At 38.9% G+C, this 21,649-nt stretch overlaps 2 protein-coding genes across 2 annotated transcripts; both read right to left on the bottom strand.

Moving 5' to 3' along the window:
- Positions 1–235: 235 nt before the first annotated feature.
- LOC121465359 (olfactory receptor 5AC1-like) lies at positions 236–1,156 on the bottom strand. The gene has a single exon (XM_041678596.1). It carries the CDS (start codon positions 1,154–1,156, stop codon positions 236–238), a length of 921 nt encoding a protein of 306 aa, XP_041534530.1.
- Positions 1,157–20,370: 19,214 nt separating this feature from the next.
- Positions 20,371–21,288, bottom strand: LOC121465378 (olfactory receptor 5AC2-like). The gene has a single exon (XM_041678616.1). The coding sequence runs from the start codon at positions 21,286–21,288 to the stop codon at positions 20,371–20,373; it is 918 nt and encodes a 305-aa protein (XP_041534550.1).
- Between the last annotated feature and the right edge of the window lie 361 nt (positions 21,289–21,649).

The raw sequence follows: 21,649 nt of genomic DNA, 5'->3' as shown, positions 1-21,649 counted from the left end.
AGATTTCTATGGATTAGAACAATAGGGAGTACACACATAAAACAACAAATGACCAGGAATATCTCTTAAAACATTCACTTAATATTTTAATCATAATTGCATAATTAGACATGTATGTATAGTATAGTCATAGGGAATATTCTATTATATTCAAAACACACTATCAAATAGTATGAAATACCACAGAAGAGAAGAAAAACATACTTAAAACCATGAAAATTTCAGAAGATAGTGATCATTTCATGACTCTTTTGAGAGCACCTAAAACTTCCTTGTTTCTTAAACTGTATATAAAGGGGTTTAGCAGAGGAATCACAACTGTGTAGAACAGTGAATACATTTTATCCTGGGTTTTACCTGGTCCAGACCCAGGACTGACATACATGAAGAGGAGAGTGCCATAGAACAAAGAGACAGAGAGCAGGTGTGCACTGCAGGTGAAGAAGGCTTTCTTTCTGCCACTCTTAGACTTTATGTTCAGGACAGCAAATAGGACACGGGCATAGGAGACTACAATGGTCACAGAGGTGCTGATTTGTATGGAAGAAGCAAAAACAAAAGCCACCAATGCATTAAGAGATGGATCAGTACAAGAAATTGTGTAGATTGGCATGATTTCACAGTAGAAATGGTCAATAATATTAGACCTACAGAATGTTAATCTGAATAACAAACCCACATGAACTATAGGATTTAGGAAACCAATTATATATGACATACTGATTAACACAGTGCACAGTCTTTTGGACATCACTACTGTATAGTGCAGAGGGTTGCATATGGCCACATAGCGGTCATAGGCCATTGCAACCAATAGGAAAATTTCTGTGGTTGCACTGAAACAAAAGAAGTAAAATTGGGCAAAACACTCACCCAGGGATATCATGTCATTCCTATTTGAAAATTTCATAAGCATCTTTGGAGTCACAGAGGATGAAGTGCAGGCATCTGCAAAGGCTAAGTTTCCAAGGAAAAAGTACATGGGAGTGTGAAGATGTGGGTCTTTCCAGATGAGAAAGATTAAGCCAAGGTTGCCCACCATGGTGATGACATAGATGAAGAAGAACACCAGGAATAGAGGGACTTGCAGCTCTGGACGATCTGTTATTCCTCTAAAGACAAACTCAGTCAGCAGGGTCCTGTTCACTTCCATCATACCGGCTCAGGATGCTCACTGTAAAGAGAGATGAGACAAAGAAAATATGACCAACTGTCAAAGAGCATAGGGTCATATTGTAGTCCACATTCCCACATGTCAGATGCTCCTTAGTAAATATGAACAAAGTGGACTATGTCTGCTTCTGTAGCTCTCCTGAAATAGGAAATATTTTTTAAACAATTTTGATGAGTACTCTTTTAAATTTAAGTGCATTGGTGTTTTGTCTGCACTGAATGTTTGTGTGAGAATGTCCAGTAACCTAAAACCAGAGTTACAGACCATTGTGAGCTGTCATGTGGATGCTTGAAATTGAAACAGGTCCTATGAAAGAGGAACCAGTATTCTTAACAGCTGAGTCATCTCTCCAATCCTAGATTATATCATGCAGTTATATAAAAAGTAACTGAAAAAGCTATAAATATTGATTCACTTGGCCTTATATACATTGACATAATAACTAAAAATTATGTTTAACTTAATATGTTTCTAGATTGTTTAATTTAATTACATTTATAATATGAAAATTCTATACAAAATTTAGAATGATTAAACATAGAAAACATACTTTGTTCTAAAATATTTTAAAAACAATCTCTAGTTGAAATGTCTTCTTTTTCAATATTTCAATAATGACATTAACATTCACATTTACAGTAGATTTTGAAAAGCTAACTTTTTCATGTTTCTCTCCCTCTTCTGATGTTTCTTTGCCTTTCCAAATGCTTCATCCTATTTTCTTTTCATATGTATCTTTCAAATGTAGTTACATGAGAGGCAAAGGGACTTTGCTTTTCTTATTACTGATATTTGTGTTTTCATACTTCTAAGACATAAACAGGTCAGGTAATATACTACAGTAATTTAAAATATTTTTGCTTCTTCTATCCTGTTAATATTTGCTGCTTGATTATACATCTATAAAGCAACAATGGATTATGAACATAACTTTTTATGTTTTGTTTTCAGAAGAGTACATGAAAAGAAGCATTAATTCACTTCTTCACAGGATAGGATTAAAGACACCTAAATTAAAATGTTATGATTTTTAGTGTGCAACAAAGAACTTTTAATCATATATTAGTCCATAATGTTATAAGTACTTTTATTTTAAGATAAAACACATATACACATGTGTACACACTTTTTTACGTATTGATGAAAGAGCTAAGAAATAAAATTTAAACATGCCTGTTTGGAAAACTGTCTTTAAGAATTAAGAATGTCCAGCTCAGTGCCCCATTTTATAATTGGGTTGATTAGCATTTTACGGTCTAGTTTCTTGAGATCTTTATATATTTTGGAGATCAGACCTTTGTCAGTTGCGGGGTTGGTGAAGATCTTCTCCCAGTCATTGGGTTGCTTTTGTGTCTTAGCAACAGTGTGAATTCTCAACAGAAGAAGTTCAAATGGCCAAGAGACACTTAAGGTCATGTTCAACTTCCTCAGCGATCAGGGAAATGCAAATCAAGACAACTTTAAGATACCATCTTACACCTGTCAGAATGGCTAAAATCAAAAACACCAATGATAGCCTTTGCTAGAGAGGTTGTGGAGAAAGGGGTACACTCATCCATTGCTGATGGGAATGCAAACTTGTGCAACCACTTTGGAAAGCAGTGTGGTGGTTTCTCAGGAAATTTGGGATCAACATACCCCTGGACCCAGCAATACCACTCTTGGGAATATACCCAAGAGAGGCCTTATCATACAACAAAAGTATATGCTCTATTATGTTCATAGCAGCATTGTTTGTAATAGCCAGAACCTGGAAACAACCTAGATTCCCTTCAATGGAAGACTGGATGAAGAAAGTATGGAATATATACATATTAGGGTACTACTCTGCAGTAAAAAACAAGGACTTCTTGAATTTTGCATGCAAATGGATGGAAATAGAAAACACTATCCTGAGTGAGGTAAGCCAGACCCCAAAAGAGGAGCATGGCATGTACTCACTCATATTTGGTTTCTAGCCATAAACAAAGGACATTGAGCCTATAATTAGTGATCCTAGAGAAGCTAAATAAGAAGGAGAACTCAAAGAAAAACATATAGGCATCCTCCTGAATATTAACCTTCATCAGGCGAGGAAAGGAGACAGAGACAGAGACCCACATTGGAGCACAGGACAGAAATCTCAAGGTCCAAATCAGGAGCAGAAGGAGAGAGAGCACAAACAAGGAACTCAGGACCGCAAAGGGTGCACCCACACACTGAGACAATGGGGATGTTCTATTGGGAACTCACCAAGGCCAGCTGGCCTGGGTCTGAAAAAGCCTGGGATAAAACTGGACTCGCTGAACATAGCGGACAATGAGGACTACTGAGAACTCAAGAACAATGGCAATGGGTTTCTGATCCTACTGCACAACTGGCTTTGTGGGAGCCTAGGCAGTTTGGATGCTCACCTTACTAGACCTGGATGGAGGTGGGTGGTCCTTGGACTTCCCACAGGTCAGGGAACCCTGATTGCTCTTTGGGCTGACGAGGGAGGGGGACTTGAATGGGGGAGGGGGAGGGAATTGGGTGGCGGGGAAGAGGCAGAAATCGTTAATAAATAAATAAATTTATAAAAAAAAAGAATTAAGAATGTCGGCCGGGTGGTGGTGGAGCATGCCTTTAATCCCAGCACTCGGGAGGCAGAGGCAGGCAGATCTCTGTGAATTCGAGGCCAGCCTGGTTTACAGGAGCTAGTGCCAGGACAGGAACCAAAAGCTACGGAGAAACCTTGTCTCGAAAAAAAAATTAAGAATGTCTTTTAATATTTCTGTTGTCTACGATTTTAAAGAGATTTAAACAATGTCATGGTGTTTCTTGAGCCTTTAATTCCCTTGAGGGTTATTGTGAAGTTAAAAATGCTATTTAACATTATAAAACACATCACAATAGAATGAATGACCAATGTCTCCAATATGTGCATTCTATCCCAAGATATTCAAAACTTTCTATTAAAAGGATTAAGTAGGTAAAACATTAAGCTACCTAATTTATAATGACCACAAAAATAACATGCAAGGCAAAAAATTTCACTGAAATGCATGTACCCAGGAGTGTAATTAGTCAGAGTAGAGGGGTTAGAACCTAGAATACAGCAGGGTGAGCATTCAAGTTGGGTCCACATTGCTTTGTTCCTGTGTGATAATATGCACAGTTCTGGGCATAACGTGGTTTGTGTATTTGCAGCACTGTATTATTGTTCTAAAATTGAATCTTGTCACTTATAAATATCAGATTTTGGTGGCTAAACATCCAATGAATAAGGAAAGCCATAGTATTAAGACAAGACCAGCCAAGTGGTTTTCTTACCAGCATACACTTTGCATTTGATTTTGAGCTTAGCCTTCAATATTTTTTATAGAGTTAGCCTAGAGTTCCATGTCCTCATCAGTGCTTTGAAGAAACTATTGTTCTCAAAAAAATTGTTTTGTGTTTTTAAAGGGTGTAGAGTTCTTTTTAAAAGAATGAGCAAGAAATAATCTTAAGACAAGAAAACATGTAGAAGAATGGAAGTGGTGTACAGAGGTTCACGGGGTAATTTTAATTTCATTATTTCAACTAGAAAGAAAAACTGTTCTGTGAAAATAGTTCACCTCTATCTTTACTGGGTATAGAAAAGAGAACATTTGCTTTGAGTTTTGTTGGATGCTGAAACACAATAGCAGAGAAATTTAATGTTTGTCAAATTATTAAATGTTTCACTGTCATCTCAAAAAGAGTATAAGATAACGCTTGTTTTATATTTTCTAAAAATTTAGCATGAAACAGATGCTGCTGCTGCAGGGAATCTTCTTTTCTTCATATTCACAGGATCCCAAGAAATCCATCAACAGGTGAGGAAAGAGGCATGGGCACCTTAAGAAGTCACAAGCCTTCTGGTTCCATGAACCAGAATTCATCTTGACTATGGCAACCTCCAAAGTAAAAATCAGAAAAGGTAATTTTACTTATTAAGAACAAAAATATAATAGTTGACCACATGAACTCTTACAAAGTCACACGACTAAGCACAAATTTTTGGTGTATAAGCACATAGCTGGGTGTCAGCAGGGACTTAGAGAAAGTGAACCAGGTAGCAAAATATCTCATTTAGATTCTTAGGTCTATTGTTTGTCACTTTTGTTAGAAAATTTACTTAAAAGATGTGTCCACGTTATTATTTCTATGCAGATATTCATACATTATGATAAACGTTTTCTAATGAAGGGGTTGAACTACTAAAATGGCAATAATATTTTACTCACCAGACTCCTATAAAACAGTTGCAAGCATAGATGACATGAAGCTTATATCTCCATGAAAATACTCTAGCTTCAGCAGCAAGAATGTCAGTGGCAATTGTCCTTCTTGGGTCAGTTTCCTTTAACAAAAGCAGTTTGTAGGGGATATTTATTTCTTATCATCTTCAATACTATTTTAAATTCAAAACTAAAACTCCCTCAGTGCTACCAAAAATTCCCTGCAGGATTAAGTCAATCTGCTTGTTATTGTTTATTACTCAGCTAATTATTCATAACTAACTTATTATAGCTGGACTTAAATAGGCTTGCTAGCTTTCTAATCCCAAATATTGAAGGTCAGCTATAAATAAAAGTATTTACTCCACTGACATTCTTTAGATATTTTGGATGAAATCGACTCACCATCTGTATTATATTGTAACACATAGAAAAACATTTTATAAATACATATATTTTAGTATGAATACTAATTAACCTTTTTAGAAATTATCAAATGTTCCCGTAGTGTTTTTATTTTAAACAAGAATTTACTTTTTAAAAAAGAAAACAAATAATCTTTTTTCATTTTACATACCAACTCCCGTTCCCATTTTCTTCCCTCTTACCCTTCCCTCCACCTAAGCATCCACACTCTACCCCCCATTCACTCCTCAGAGAGGGTAAGGCACATTGCTTTGGGGAAGGCCCAAGCCCTTCTTACTATATATAGGCTGAGCAAGGTATTCATCCAAAGAGAATGAGTTCTAAAAAAGTAAATACAAGCAGTAGGGTTAAATCCTGTTGCCACTGCCAATGGCCCCACAGTCTGCCCCAGCCATACAACTGTCACCCACATTCAGAGGGAATAGTTTGAACTTGTTCTGTTTCCTTCCCAGTCCAGCTGGAGCTGGTGAGCTCCCATTAGTTCAGGTACACTGTTTCAGTGTACCCATCATGGTCTTGACCTCTTTCCTCATATTCTCACATTTCTCACTCTTCATCTGGATTTTGGAAGCTCAGTCCAGTGCTCCAATGTCTCTGCCTCTGTGTCCATCAGTTGCTGGATGAAGGTTCTATGGTGATATTTAAGATATTCATCAGTCTGACTACAGGGTAAGGCCAGTTTGGGCATGCTCTCCTCTGTTGCTTAAAGTCTTTTCTGAGGTCCTTGTGGATTCCTAGGAATTTTTCTAAACCCAGGTTTCCTGACAGCCCCATAATGATTCCTTTATTCAAAATATCTCTTTCCTTGCTCTCATCTCTGACCTCCTTCCATCTCGCATATCCTGTTCCCTCAAGTTATCCTCCCTGTTCCCCTACTAATTCAGATTTAATCAATGGTAAAATAGATTGCTTTTCATCATTTTCCCCGAGAATAAGTTTTATTGAACTATATGATGTTTCCAATATACATGCATTTCTCACATTCAAGATCAACAAATTTTAATGTGACTCACTGTAATCAAATATCAGAAAAATGCTTAAAGCAATGAAAATACATAAAACATAAAGAAAACAATTTCATTAATCACACTGATTGCTGGTCAATGGTGATAGCATTTTTGTGCATATATCTTGCTTCTTCTTCCCATTCATGTCTTTCTTTTTATGTATAAAATATATATATATATATATATATATATATATATATATATATATATACCAAAAAAACCCAAAATGATGTTAAGGTACAAGTATTTTCTTAATAAAGAGGTAAGGAGAGTAAGGAAGAGTATTTGATAGGGTTTGGAGGGAGGAAGGGAAAGAGAAAAATGTAACTAAATTATACTCTCAAAAAATGTTATATGACTACCCCTAAACATTTTTCTCTTTTATTTATTTTCTTTTTATTTATTTATTTATTAAAAATTTCTGTCTCTTCCCCGCCACCGCCTCTCATTTCTCTCCCCCTCCCCCAATCAAGTCCCCCTCCCTCGTCAGCCCAAAGAGCAATCAGGGTTCCCTGACCTGTGGGAAGTCCAAGGACCACCCACCTCCATCCAGGTCTAGTAAGGTGAGCATCCAAACTGCCTAGGCTCCCACAAAGCCAGTTGTGCAGTAGGATCAGAAACCCATTGCCATTGTTCATGAGTTCTCAGTAGTCCTCATTGTCCACTATGTTCAGCGAGTCCGGTTTTATCCCAGGCTTTTTCAGACACAGGCCAGCTGGCCTTGGTGAGTTCCCAATAGAACATCCCCATTGTCTCAGTGTGTGGGTGCACCCCTCGCGGTCCTGAGTTCCTTGTTTGTGCTCTCTCTCCTTCTGCTCCTGATTTGGACCTTGAGATTTCTGTCCTGTGCTCCAATGTGGGTCTCTGTCTCTGTCTCCTTTCCTCACCTGATGAAGGTTAATATTCAGGAGGATACCTATATGTTTTTCTTTGAGTTCTCCTTCTTATTTAGCTTCTCTAGGATCACTAATTATAGGCTCAATGTCCTTTACTTATGGATAGAAACCAATTATGAGTGAGTACATCCCATTGTCGGGACCTCCTCGACCAGCAAGGATGATGCGACACCGGAACTCTTCTTGCAAGCAGTTTTATTCAGAAACTTTTTTACAATTTACTCTCTCTCTTCTCTCCCCAGGAAAGCTTGTCCCAGCCCTTAAATAGGCCTGGGCTACCAACCCTGGATTGCCACGTGGGCACCGTCCATTGGTCCACGCATAAGGAATTGTTTATCAGAGAGCATGCACTTTCGGGATCGTGGAGGGCAGAAGCCAGCACCATCTTTTAGGCGTGGCTCCACGCAACTCTCTACATCCCATGTCCCCCTTTTTGGGTCTGACTTACTTCACTCAGGATAGTGTTTTTTATTTCCATCCATTTGTATGCAAAATTCAAGAAGTCCTTGTTTTTTACTGCTGAGTAGTATTCTAATATGTATATATTCCATATTTTCTTCATCCATTCTTCCATTGAAGGGTATCTAGGTTGTTTCCAGGTTCTGGCTATTACAAACAATGCTGCTATGATCATAGTTGAGCGTATAATTTTGTTGTATGATAGGGCATCTCTTGGGTATATTCCCAAGAGTGATATTGCTGGGTCCAGGGGTAGGTTGATCCCAAATTTCCTGAGAAACCACCACACTGCTTTCCAAAGTGGTTGCACAAGTTTGCATTCCCATCAGCAATGGATGAGTGTACCCCTTTCTCCACAACCTCTCTAGCAAAGGCTATCATTGGTGTTTTTGATTTTAGCCATTCTGACAGGTGTAAGATGGTATCTTAAAGTTGTCTTGATTTGCATTTCCCTGATCACTGAGGAAGTTGAGTATGACTTTAAGTGTCCTTTGGCCATTTGAACTTCTTCTGTTGAGAATTCTCTGTTCAGCTCAGTGCCCCATTTTATAATTGGTTGATTAGCCTTTTACAGTCTAGTTTCTTGAGTTCTTTATATATTTTGGAGATAGACCTTTGTCAGTTGCGGGGTTGGTGAAGATCTACTCTCAGTCAGTGGGTTGCCTTTTTGTCTTAGTGACAGTGTCCTTTGCTTTACAGAAGCTTCACAGTCTCAGGAGGTCCCATTTATTCAATGAGGCCCTTAATGTTTGTGATGCGTGGGTTATATGTAGGAAGTGGTCTCCTGTGCCCATGTGTTGTAGAGTACTTCCCACTTTCTCTTCTATCAGGTTCAGTGTGTTTGGACTGATATTGAGGTCTTTAATCCATTGGGACTTGAGTTTTGTGCATGGTGATAGATATGGATCTATTTTCATTCTTCTACAGATTGACATCCAGTTTTGCCAGCGCAATTTGTTGAAGAATCTCTCTTTTTTCCATTGTATGCTTTTAGCTCCTTTATCGAAAATCAGGTGTTTATAGGTTTGTGGGTAAAAGTCAGGGTCTTCTATTCGATTCCATTCATCGACTTCTCTGTTTTTATGCCAATACCAAGCTGTTTTCAATACTGTAGCTCTGTAATAGAGTTTGAAGTCAGGGATGGTAATGCCCCCAGACAATCCTTTGTTGTATAAGATTGTTTTGGCTATCCTGGGTTGTCTGTTTTTCCATATAAAGTTGATTATTGTCTTCTCCAGGTCTGTGAAGAATTTTGATGGGATTTTGAAGGAGAGTGCATTGAATCTATAGATTATTTTAGGTAGAATTGCCATTTTTACTATGTTGATCCCTCCAATCCAAGAGCGAAAGAGATCCTACCATTTTCTGGTGTCCTCTTCAATTTCTTTTTTCAAAGACTTAAAGTTCTTTTTAAATAGATCTTTCACTTCCTTGGTCAGAGTTACCCCAAGATATTTTATGCTATTTGTGGCTATCATGAAAGGTGATGCTTCTCTGATTTCCCTCTCTGTTTCCTTATCCTTAGTGTATAGGAAGGCATCTGATTTTTTGGAGTTGATCTTGTATTCTGCCACATTACTAAAGGTGTTTATCAGCTGTAGGATTTCTTTGATGGAGTTTTTGGGATCACTTATGTATACTATCATATCATCTGCAAATAATGAAAGCTTAACTTCTTCCTTTCCAATACTAATCCCCTTGATCCCCTTATGTTGTCTTATTGCTATTGCTAGAACTTCAAGCACTATATTGAAGAGGTATGGAGAGAGTGGACATCCTTGTAGTGTTCCTGATTTTAGTGCAATGGCTTTGAGTTTTTTCCGTTGAATTTAATGTTAGCTGTCGGCTTGCTGTAAATAGCTTTAATTATATTTATGTATGACCCTTGCATCCCTAATCTCTCCAAGACCTTTATCATAAAAGGATGTTTAATTTTGTCGAATGTTTTTTCAGCATCTAATGAAATTATCATATGGATTTTTTTCTTTCAGTTTAATTATATGGTGGAAAACATTGATAGATTTTCGTATGTTGAACCAGCCCTGCATCTCTGGGATGAAGCCTACTTGATCATAATGGATAATTTTTCTAATGTGTTCTTGGATTCAGTTTGCCAGTATTTTATTGAGGATTTTTGCGTCGATATTAATGAATGAGATAGGCCTGTAATTCTCTTTCTTGGTTGGGTCTTTGTGTGGTTTTGGTATCAGGGTAACTGTAGCTTCATAAAAGGAATTTGGCAATGACTCTTCTGTTTCTATATTGTGAAATACATTAAGGTGTATAGGTATTAGCTCTTCTTGGAAGTTCTGGTAGATTCTGCATTGAAACCATCTGGTCCTGGGCTTTTTTTGGAAGGGAGATTTTTGATAACACTTTCTAGTTCTTCGTGACTAACAGGTCTATTTCGATCGTTCACCTGGTCTTGGTTTAGCATTGGTATATGGTACTTATCTAAAAAAGTATCCATTTCATTTGCATTTTCCAGTTTTGTGGCATACAGGCTTTTGTAGTAAGATCTAATGATTCTCTGAATTTCCTCTGTGTCTGTGGTCATGTCCCCCTTTACATTTCTGATCTTATTTATTTGCTTGTTCTCTCTCTGTTGTTTAATTAGTTTAGATAGGTGTTTGTCCATCTTGTTGATTTTCTCCAAGAACCAACTTTTTGTTTCATTGATTCTTTGGACTGTTTTCTGTGTTTCTATTTGTTGATTTCCTCCCTCAGTTTGATTATTTCCAGTCTTCTACTCCTCCTGGGAGCGTTTGCTTCCTTTTTTTCTAAAGCTTTCAGGTGTGCTGTTAAGTCCCCAATGTATGCTTTCTCCGTTTTCTTTAAGTGGGCACTTAGTGCTATGAACTTTCCTCTTAGCACTGCTTTCATCGTGTCCCATAGGTTTGAGTATGTTGTCTCTTTATTCTCATTAAATTCATGGAAGACTTTAATTTCTTTCTTAATTTCATCCTTGACTCAGGTGTGGTTCAGTACTTGACTGTTCAGTTTCCATGAGTTTGTCGGCTTTGTGGGGGTGGCACTGTTGTTGCCTTCTAACTTTAATCCGTGGTGATCTGATAAGACACATGTGGACACTATTATTTTTTTGTTATCTGTGGAGGTTTCCTTTGTTTCCGAGTATGTGGTCAATTTTTGAGAAGGTTGCATGAGCTGCAGAGAAGAAGGTATATTCTTTCCTATTTGGGTGGAGTGTTCTATAGATGTCTGTTAAGTCCATTTGCTTCATTACCTCCAATAATTCTCTTAATTCTCTATTAGGTTTCTGTCTGATTGACCTGCCCATTGGAGAGAGAGGTGTGTTGAAGTCTCCTGCTACTAGTGTGTGTGGTTTGATATCTGCCTTGAGTTCTAGTAATATTTCTTTTACATAAGTGGGTGCTTTTATATTAGGAGCATAGATATTCAGGATTGAGACTTCATTCTGATGAATTGTTCCTGTTATGAGTATAAAGTGTCCATCTCGATCTCTTCTGATTGATTTTAGATTGAAATCAGTTTTGTTAGAAATTAGTATGCCCACACCTGCTTTTTTCTTAGGACCATTTGCTTGAAAGACCTTTTCCCAACCCTTTACTCTGAGTAGATGCCTGTCTTTGTGGTTGAAATGTGTTTCTTGCAAACAGCAGAATGTTGGGTCCTGTTTTCGTATCCAATCTCTTAATCTGTGCCTTTTTATAGGTGAATTGAGACCATTAATATTAAGTGATATTAATGACCAGTGGTTGTCTACTCCGGTTATTCTTATTGCTTTTGGTAGTAGAGTTTGTGTGTCTCACTTCTTTGAGTTGTGCTGGTGAAGGGTCACTAGATGCCTGAATTATTGTAGGCATTGTTGGCAATGTTGGATTCCTTGTGTAGCGATTTTCCTTCTATTACTTTCTGTAGGATAGGATTTGTGGCTACGTATTATTTAAATTTGTTCTTATCCTGGAATGTCTTGTTTTCTCCATTGATAGTGAACAATAGCTTCGCTGGGTATAGTAGTTTGGGTTTGCATACATGGTCTCTTAGTTTCTGAAGTACCTCTATCCAGGACCTTCTGGCTTTCATGGTTTCCATAGAAAAGTCAGGTGTAAGTCTGATTGGTTTACCTTCATAAGGTACTTGGCCTTTTTCTTTTGCAGCTCTTAATATTCTTTCTTTAAACTGTATATTTTGTGTTTTGATTATGATATGGCAAGGCGATGTTTTTCTTTGATCCAGTCTGTTTGGTGTTCTGTATGCTTCTTGAATATTCAAAGGAATATCTTTCTTTATGTTGGAAAAGTTTTCTTCCATAATTTTGTTTAAAATATTTTCTGGGCCTTTGAGCTGTGACTCTTCTCCTTCTTCTACTCCAATTATTCTTAGGTTTGGTCTTTTTATTGTGTCCCATATTTCCTGAATGTTTTGTGATGAGAATTTGTTGTCTTTTTTTGCTGTTTTCTTTGATCAGTGCATTTATTTTCTCTATGGTGTCCTCAGAATCTGAGATTCTTTCTTCTATCTCTTGTATTCTATTGATTATGCTTGTTTTTGTAGACTCTGCTCGTTGACCTAGATTTTCCATATCCAGCTGGTCCTCAGTTTGTGTTTTCTTGCTTGATTCCATTTCAGTTTTCAATTCTTGAACTGTTTCCATTACCTGTTTGATCGTTTTTTCTTGGTTTCCCAGGGTATCATGTACGTATTTACTCATTTCTTTAAACTTTTTGTTATACTTCCCATCCATTTCTATGAGGGCGTTTTTTACATGTTGTTTAAGGGACTCTATTGCTTCCATAAAGTCAATTTTTTCCACTTCTTCTATGTTAGGGTGTTCCAGTCCTACTGTTGTAAGATCATTGGGTTCTGGTGTTTTCATGTTGTTTTTCAGATTATTGGGTAAATTCTTGCCTTGGTGTCTGCCCATCTCCTCATATCGATGCTATCTACTGGGTCTTTGAAAACCAGATCAGGTTTCCCTGCTGGCCAGGGGCTCATCTTACAAAATGTGCTCGCTCTGTTTCTTGGCTCCTGCCGAGGGCCAAGATCCCTCTCACCCCTCAGAAGGGTCTTCAGGAACAGGACCAGGCTCCCCATTTTCCAGGGACCTCACCAACAAAAGGCCTACCTCTTTGATTTAATTGTAGTGGGGCAATCTGTTCTCAGTGTTGCACACCGGTCCCCCAGTCCCCGCCGCTCTGGTTCACCCCGCCTGAGTCTGCTGCAGCTCTGGTCCCCACAGCCTGTGTCTTTATTTATTTTCTTTATTATTAAAAATTTCTGCCTCCTCCCCACCTCTCATTTCCCTCCCCCTCTCCCTAGTCCCTCCCCCTTCCTCTCCAGTCCAAAGAGCAGTCAGGGTTCCCTGCCCTGTGGGAAGTCCAAGGTCATCCCCCCATCCATCCAGGTCCAGGAAGGTGCACATCTTAATAGACTAGGCTCCCTCAAAGCCAGTACATGTAGTAGGATCAAAACCCAGTGGCATTGTCCTCGGCTTCTCAGTCAGCCCTTGTTTCCACCACTTTCAGAGAGTCTGGTTTGATCCCATGCTTTTTCAGTTCCAGTCGAGCTGGCCTTGGTGAGCTCCCATTAGATCAGCCCCACCGTCTGAGTGGGTGGGTGTACCCCTCACAGTCCTGACTTCCTTGCTGATGTTCTTCATCCTTCAGCTCCTCATTTGGACCTTGGGAGCTCAGTCCAGTGCTCCAATGTGTGTCTCTGTCTCTATCTCCATTCATCGCCAGATGAAGCTTCTATCATAATATGCAAGATATTCATCAGTATGGCTATAGGAAAGGGCCATTTCAGGCTCCCTCTCCTCAGCTGCCCAAGGAACTAGCTGGGGATATCTCCATGGATAACTGGGAACCCCTCTAGAGTCAAGTCTCTTGCCAACCCTAAAATGGCTCCCTTAATTAAGATATCTTCTTCCCTGCTCCTCTATCCACCCTTCCTCCATCCCAAACCACCCCATTCCCCCAGGGTCTCCCCATCCTCCCCTACTCACTTTTTTCTCCCCATCTCCCCATCTCTCCTTACCCCCACCCCCAAGATCCCAATTTTTGCCTGGCAATGTATTCTACTTCCAATATCCAGGATGATAACTATATGCTTTTCTTTGGGTTCACCTTATTTAGCTTCTCTAGGATCACAAACTATAGGCTCAATGTCCTTTGTTTATGGCTAGAATCCACTTATGAGTACATACCATATTCATCTTTTACACATAGTTCATTCTGTCTTTAACTTGACATGGAGAACAGAAATTTATTTAGGTGGAGTAAATGAAGAAAAAAATACCAGCAGGTGTAGTCCATTTTAGATACAGCTCTGTCATTTTTAATGATAATTACATTTCACACCTGAGTGCATCAGACTGCAATGTTAGGTCATAGACATTTCCTTTCTAACTACAATACAACTTTGAAGTCTGACTAGGTTAATGATAGAGGAAGGTCATTGGCTAATAAAGCAACTGCCTTGGCCCATTTTATTGGTTAGAAGATAGGTGGGAGGAGTAAACAGAACAGAACGCTGGGAGGAAGAGGAAGTGAGCTCAGACTCCACAGCTCTCCTCTCGGGAGCAGACGCCTCAGAGAGACGCACGCCATGAAGCTCCAACCCAGGATGGTCATAGGCTAGAATCTTCCCAGTAAGCGCACCTAGGGGCGCTACACAGATGATTAGAAATGGGCTAAATTAATATGTGAGAATTAGCCTGTAAGGGCTAGAGCTAAAGGGCCAAGCAGTGTTTAAATGAATACAGTTTGTGTGTTGTTATTTTGGGTAAAGCTAGCCGTGCGGGTGGCTGGGGTGCTGGGGACACAGCCCTGCCGCCCCTTATTACTACAGGTTAACACTATGTCATCTTCTCCAGTGTTCACAACTTACTTTTTACAAGATTGCACTTGAGTCTTTCTTTTACAAGAGTCTCTTTTTATCATGAAGAATACCTTAGTTATGTTCCTATTGCTGTAACAAAATTCCCTTAAACCATCAGTTTCAGAGAGAAAGTATAATCAGAATTCTTAGGACAACCAACTCCCAAATAATGACATAGAGACTTCTTATTAAGCATAAAAGTTTGGCCTTAGCTTAGGTTAGTTCCCAACTAGCTCTTATAACTTAAAATAACCAGTTATGTTAATCTATGTTCTATCATATCTCTGACTTCCTTTGCATCTTGCTGGTAAATCCCCAGCTCAGAATCTTCTTTCAAGTTCCTTTCTCTCTCCAGAAGTCCTGCCTATCCTCTCCTGTCTTCCTATTGACTGTTCAGTTCTTTATTAAAACAATTAAAGGATGCCTTAGGCTACTGAGGTAAAACAAAGACACATCTTCGCAGTGTAAACAATGTTTATCTGACAAGAAAGTGTAGTTTGGGGTTCATAGTTTCATGGTAATACAGTCCTTCATGACCAGAAAATCAAAGTAGCATGAGATTGAAATAATGGATGATTGCACCTTCAATTAAAAAACAGTAATAACAGAGAGTAGGGCCATGCTAGAAAGTCTAAAATGCCTATTGCCATTAACTAACTTCTCCCAGCAAAACCTGCACATCCTAAAAGTTCCATGACCTTTCCAAATAGCAACAGCTGGGACCAAGGATTCAAACCCAAAATCCCACAGTGAATGTTTTCCATCAAATAAAAACATTCTAGCCCAGGATCCCATATATTCATGGTCCACTTGATGGCAAGAACATTCAGTATAAGTTTAATGCTCCCATTGTCTTTGTTTTTCTTCACAGTATTTTTATTGATAGGCAAGTTCACATATGAATCTTGAGTACCCTCACTTTCCATCACTTCCAGGTCTGCCTTTTCCACACTTGAGACCCTTCCCCCAAAGAAAAAAAAGAAAAAGAAATTTTTTAAAAATTCCAATTTGGAGCATTGTCAATTCCTGGTGCCCAGTCTTTTAAAGAAAACAAAGTCCTTCCCCACCACCCCTGACAGAAGTCATCAGTTGTAGAGGGATATACTTCACAAACATCCTTTTAACAATCTTTAAGAGTTCTCTTCAACGACTTTCTTTCTAGGCTATTACTTTTTTGGAAACTGAGGGTAATGATTGTCACAAAAGCCTTCTATGGCTCTCCTTCTCAACTGTTAGTCTGCAGTCATTAATATCACTGCAAAAAGAGCTTCCTTGACCTTTACAGTCAATAGACAGCAGCATGGACCATGAATGGACTTACACATGGTTCCAGTGACAAAATGTACCCTGGACATCCACATATTCTTTGGTATCAGCAAGTGTCACTGACCTCAGCATGGTCTTCAAAGGCAAAAGAGACCACAAACATCAACATAGTCTGTTGTCACTGCACAGTCCAGGGACACTATCACAGCCCTTAGTGGCAGCTCTACCTATGGACAGCAACACAGATTCAGGTTGCAGCCCAGACCATAGACATCAAGATAGCCTTAAGTAGTAACACAGCCCACAGATATCAGCATGGACCCTGGATGTAGTAGGACTACAGAGCCAGGCACAGCAAGGCCCTGAGTGGCAGGATGGGACATGGACATCATTATGACCTCAGGTGGCTTCACGGACCACTGATATCAGCATGGCCCCTGGAAGACCATGTCCACAGACATCAGGTTAGCCTCAGGTGGAAGTCAGACCAAAGATATCTGTATGGCCCTGGGTAGTACCTCAGGCCAAGGACATTCACATGGCTCCTGGTTGCTGTATGACCATGGATAACCATATTAACCTCTGGCTTTGAAACAGCCTGGAGCAATGGCTCACAGGTACCAAAGTGGTCTCCAGGTTCAGCATAGCCCATAGAAGTCTTTTAAGGAAGTTCAATCCAGATATAAACTATTCTTAATTTTGAGCATCCTTTTAATTCTTAGAACCGGGGTGGTCTTGCAGCTCTACAGTGTGTTGGGGGATGAGTCAGAATCCTAGCTCCATTGGCTGCACACACCCCTGTTAGCCACACTCAGGAAGGACACATTCCCAGTCAACTGCAGTGATGTAGGAGTGTCTTCTATTTATCTATTGCTTTCATTGGTTAATTAATAAAGCAAACTGCTTGGCCTGGTAGGTCAGAACATAGGTGGGTGGAGTAGACAGAACAAAATTCTGGGAGGAAGAAAGCAGAGTCAGGCAAATGTCATGGCTCTCCTCTCTGAGAGACGCAGGTTAAGACCTTTCCCAGTAAGGCACCACCTCATGGTACTACACACATTATTAGAAATGGGTTAATCAAGATGTAAGAGTTAGCCAATAAGAGGCTACAGATAACGGGCCAGGCAGTGTTTAAAAGAATACAGTTTCCATGTAATTATTTTGGGTAAAGCTAGCTGGTGGCCGGGAGCTGGATGGCAGGAAGCAGCCCACAGCTCCTTCTACACTGCAGCCCTCCCTCACACCCATCACTGTCAAAAAGGCTCCAGCTCCTCATTTCTGCAGTGCTCACCCACAGCCCCATTCCTTGAAGGTTCCTACCTCTTGCTCTTACACTCATTTGTCATCCTGGCATTGGAAACTGCAGTGTGTCACACAGTATTTTTTTTTGTCCAGACACCTTTACATGTAAATATCCCTCATGAAGAGTCACTAGTCTGGTTTGAGGTTTATGGTTTCTGACACCATGAACACTGGACCATTGCTGAGACTTATCTCAGATAACCTTCTGTTTGTTGCCCAGAATCATGGTGATTTTGTGACAAAACAAAGCATCTAGAGGCAGTTTCCATGGGATCCTCAGTCTGCTGCATACCTCCCCATCCTCCATGTTGGCCTCCCTGTGGCTTGTCAGGCTCGATTTTTGTGTTTATAATCTGCAGATAGCACAGCTCTCTGTCTTCCAGCAGGGCAGGCAGCTTAGTCTACAGCCACAGTGGCTTCATGCTGGGCGATGACCAATGGGCCCCTGACCAGCCCTGAGCACAGAATCTGGGACTAGATGGCAGCTGAGTTGGTCAGCATAAGGACAGGCCTGTCTCCTAGGACACCAGGAGGGAGTCTGTTATTTGGGACACCACCTGCCCAGACCTATCTTACCCCCAATGTTTAAACTAGTCCTAAAACTGGTCAAAAGTCCAAAGTCTCATGGGAGAGTCTTAACTAATGATGGACTCAAGGTGACTTCTTTTACTTTGTTTTTAAGATTCATTTATTTTTTAAAACAATCTTATTCATTTTACATACTTATCCCAGTCCCACTCTCTCCCCTCCTAGGCAGCTGCTTTCTAGGATTAAAAACCAATTTCTTCACTATAAGCATGGGGTCTCTGATTTCAAACATATTTAAACAAGTTGGAATCTTGATTGGTGGGCTTTTCTTCCCTCAAGGCACCTTGCTTAGTGTCCCAGTGCAGAGGATCAAGTTTCACTTTCATGCTTTAATGAAACTAATACCTTCACCAAATACAGATGCTGCATACATATGACTTCTTGTTGAAAAGTTAATTCCTAGTTGCATACTCCTTACTATAGTCACATTTTCTTACCCAGGATTACTCATTACTCTCTCTCTCTCTCTCTCTCTCTCTCTCTCTCTCTCTCTCTCCCCTATTCTGTTCTATTTATCTGAATAAAAATAATGATATATAACTGCAGCACAATAATTTTATCCTAACTTAAAAGTTTTACTATGGAATATATTAAGCCAGTACTTTTCAGTTCAGTCTAAATCTACTTTTTCAAGGCACCATGAGAATCTTTGCCACAGTATACCCAGAGAGACCTCTATGTTACCCATACTCAACTCTATAACATCATGAGACAGACTTAAAAATCCAGTATCTTTTTTCTGTCTCCTGACATCCCAAACTCCAATTAGAGTGGTCTATTAAGTTCTGCTTGTAGCAACTGTGGGTTTGTCTTACCCAACATTTCTAACTCGTCAGTCCATGCTCCTGCTCCAAAGGACTTGGAAAGGCCTAAGAACCACAAGGTGAAGACACTCACAGCAAACACACTGACTTGTGCTGGTCTTCTGTCAGAACCACTTTATGTAAAAGGTAAAACGTGGATTAAGGTTTGCAGTTCCTGGAGACTACAGTTCCCATGACTGAGACTAAAGCAGTGGCCACATGGTGTACACCCTCAGGAAGCAGAACAAAAATAAGAAGGGGATGGGGAGATAGGAATTTATGGCCTGCTTGTGCTGATTCATCTCCTTCAGCAGGGCAGCACCTCCTAAAAATTCCATAGTCTTCCAAAACAGAAAGACCAGATGGGAACTAAATGTCCAATGTGAGAGCCATTGCGCCTTTTCACATTCAAGGGCATTCTTGTTCCTTTTCCCTTCAAACGTCTCTTTAAATATTACAGTCATGTTTTCATGTATTCTACATGGTGGTTTTTGCATCTTACATGGTTCACCCTGTTTCCCTCTTTCTTATATTGTTTCAACACCCAGAAAAAATATAAACTGTCATGACAAGAATATTCTAGAATGACACCATTGACTTCATGTGGCAAATGGCATGAATCACAGTTCACCTGCTCATGAGATGCATTTGGAGATCTTTGCTAGAAGATGCATCCAGATCTCTGACTCTGAGCCACAGAAATATGCGAAAACAAAAGAAAGACATAGGCAGCAAAAAGACAGACACATTATAAGAATTTTAAACTACCTTCTTACTTTCTATAAAAAAATATGTTTATTGTGATTTTTAGTACTTTAAGAAATTTCATGGATGTAAAATAAATATTTCTGTCTATCAGATAACTTGTAAATAACAGGAAATACTACATTTAAGTACTTAGGTGTTATTCTTCCTTGTCATTTGAAAAATACATATTATTTACTTTTGTACTGTTAATACAACCACAGATTATTTAAAAGAAGATTGCTGAAGTAAAAATTAGGAGGGAAATAATATGTATTAAACCAATCATTTCTGCACCTGAATTGCTTTTTGATAAAAATAAACTCAAAGAATTATAATAAATATATTAAACCAAAATTTATTAATTTAGTAAATAATTAATTTAATAAAGGAATTTTCACAGAGAGGTTGAGTTTCAAAAAAAGACAGGGATTAGATACTAAAGTACTTATTAACCATTTGATAATAATGTAACTAAGAAAGACATTCAGTTTCACCTTTTATTCTTTTAAGGAGAAATAAGTAAATCTTCTATTATGTAAAAAACACAGAATTAAATTTTATGTTTCACTGCTAAAGAGAGGATAGGTGATGCAACAAAATGAAATAATAAGCAAATGATTATCATTTTATAATTCTTTTCAGAGCACCTAAAACTTCCTTGTTTCTTAAACTGTAAATAAAGGGGTTTAGCAGAGGAATCACAACTGTGTAGAACAGTGAATACATTTTATCCTGGGTTTTACCTGGTCCAGACCCAGGACTGACATACATAAAAAGGAGAGTGCCATAGAACAAAGAGACAGAGAGCAGGTGTGCACTGCAGGTGAAGAAGGCTTTCTTTCTGCCACTCTTAGACTTCATGTTCAGGACAGCAAATAGGACACGGCCATAAGAGACTACAATGGTCACAGAGGTGCTGATTTGTATGGAAGAAGCAATAATAAAAGTCACCAATGCATTAAGTGACGGATCAGTGCAAGAGATTGTATAGAGTGGCAAGATTTCACAGTAGAAATGATCAATAATATTAGACCTACAGAATGTTAATCTGGATAATAGTCCTATAAGAACTGCAGGATTTAGGAAACCAATTATATATGACATACTGATTAACACAGTGCACAGTCTTTTGGACATCACTACTGTATAGTGCAGAGGGTTGCATATAGCTACATAGCGGTCATAAGCCATTGCTACCAATAGGAAAATTTCTGTGGTTGCACTGAAACAAAAAAAGTAATATTGGGCCGAACATTCACCCAGGGATATCATGTCATTCTTATCTGAAAATTTCATAAGCATTTTTGGAGTCACAGAGGATGAAGTACAGGAATCAGTAAAGGCTAAATTTCCAAGGAAAAGGTACATAGGGGTGTGAAGATGGGGATCCTTCCAGATGAGAAAGATTAAGCCAAGGTTGCCCACCATGGTAATGACATAGATGAAGAAGAACACCAGGAACAGGGGGACTTGCAGCTCTGGACGATCTGTTATTCCTCTGAGAACAAACTCAGTCAGCAGGGTCCTATTTCCTTCCATCACACCCGCTCAGGCTGCTGACTGCAACAGGAGACGAGACAAAGAAAACATGACCATGATTTAATAAAAATATGATTATATTATAGTCCACTTTAGTACATACCAAACACTCCTTGGTAAATAAGAACAAAGAGTACTGTTTCTGCTTTTTTAGCTTTCCTGAAATAGGAAGCATTTTCTAAACAATTTTTATATATATTTTATAACATATTAACTGAGAAGTAATTATCTGAAAGGTAACTGAGAATGCCACAGACATCAATTTATCTGGTATTAAAATATTGACTTAAGTAACTATAAATCAATTAATTTTAGACTTTGTTTAATTTAAATACACTTGTAATATATAGCTTTAATACAA

This window comes from Microtus oregoni, unplaced genomic scaffold (assembly GCF_018167655.1).
Source record: "Microtus oregoni isolate MIOR12 unplaced genomic scaffold, Mior012 000030F_ref0000283, whole genome shotgun sequence".
Classification (NCBI taxonomy): Eukaryota; Metazoa; Chordata; class Mammalia; order Rodentia; family Cricetidae; genus Microtus; species Microtus oregoni.
Note: the sequence above shows the minus strand (reverse complement) of the source record. Positions and strands in the feature narration are given on the sequence as shown.

What these genes read in the sequence shown, in the direction of transcription:
- LOC121465359 (XM_041678596.1), bottom strand. Translation starts at nt 1,156, where the DNA reads ATGATGGAAGTGAACAGGACCCTGCTGACTGAGTTTGTCTTTAGAGGA.
- LOC121465378 (XM_041678616.1), bottom strand. Translation starts at nt 21,288, where the DNA reads ATGGAAGGAAATAGGACCCTGCTGACTGAGTTTGTTCTCAGAGGAATA.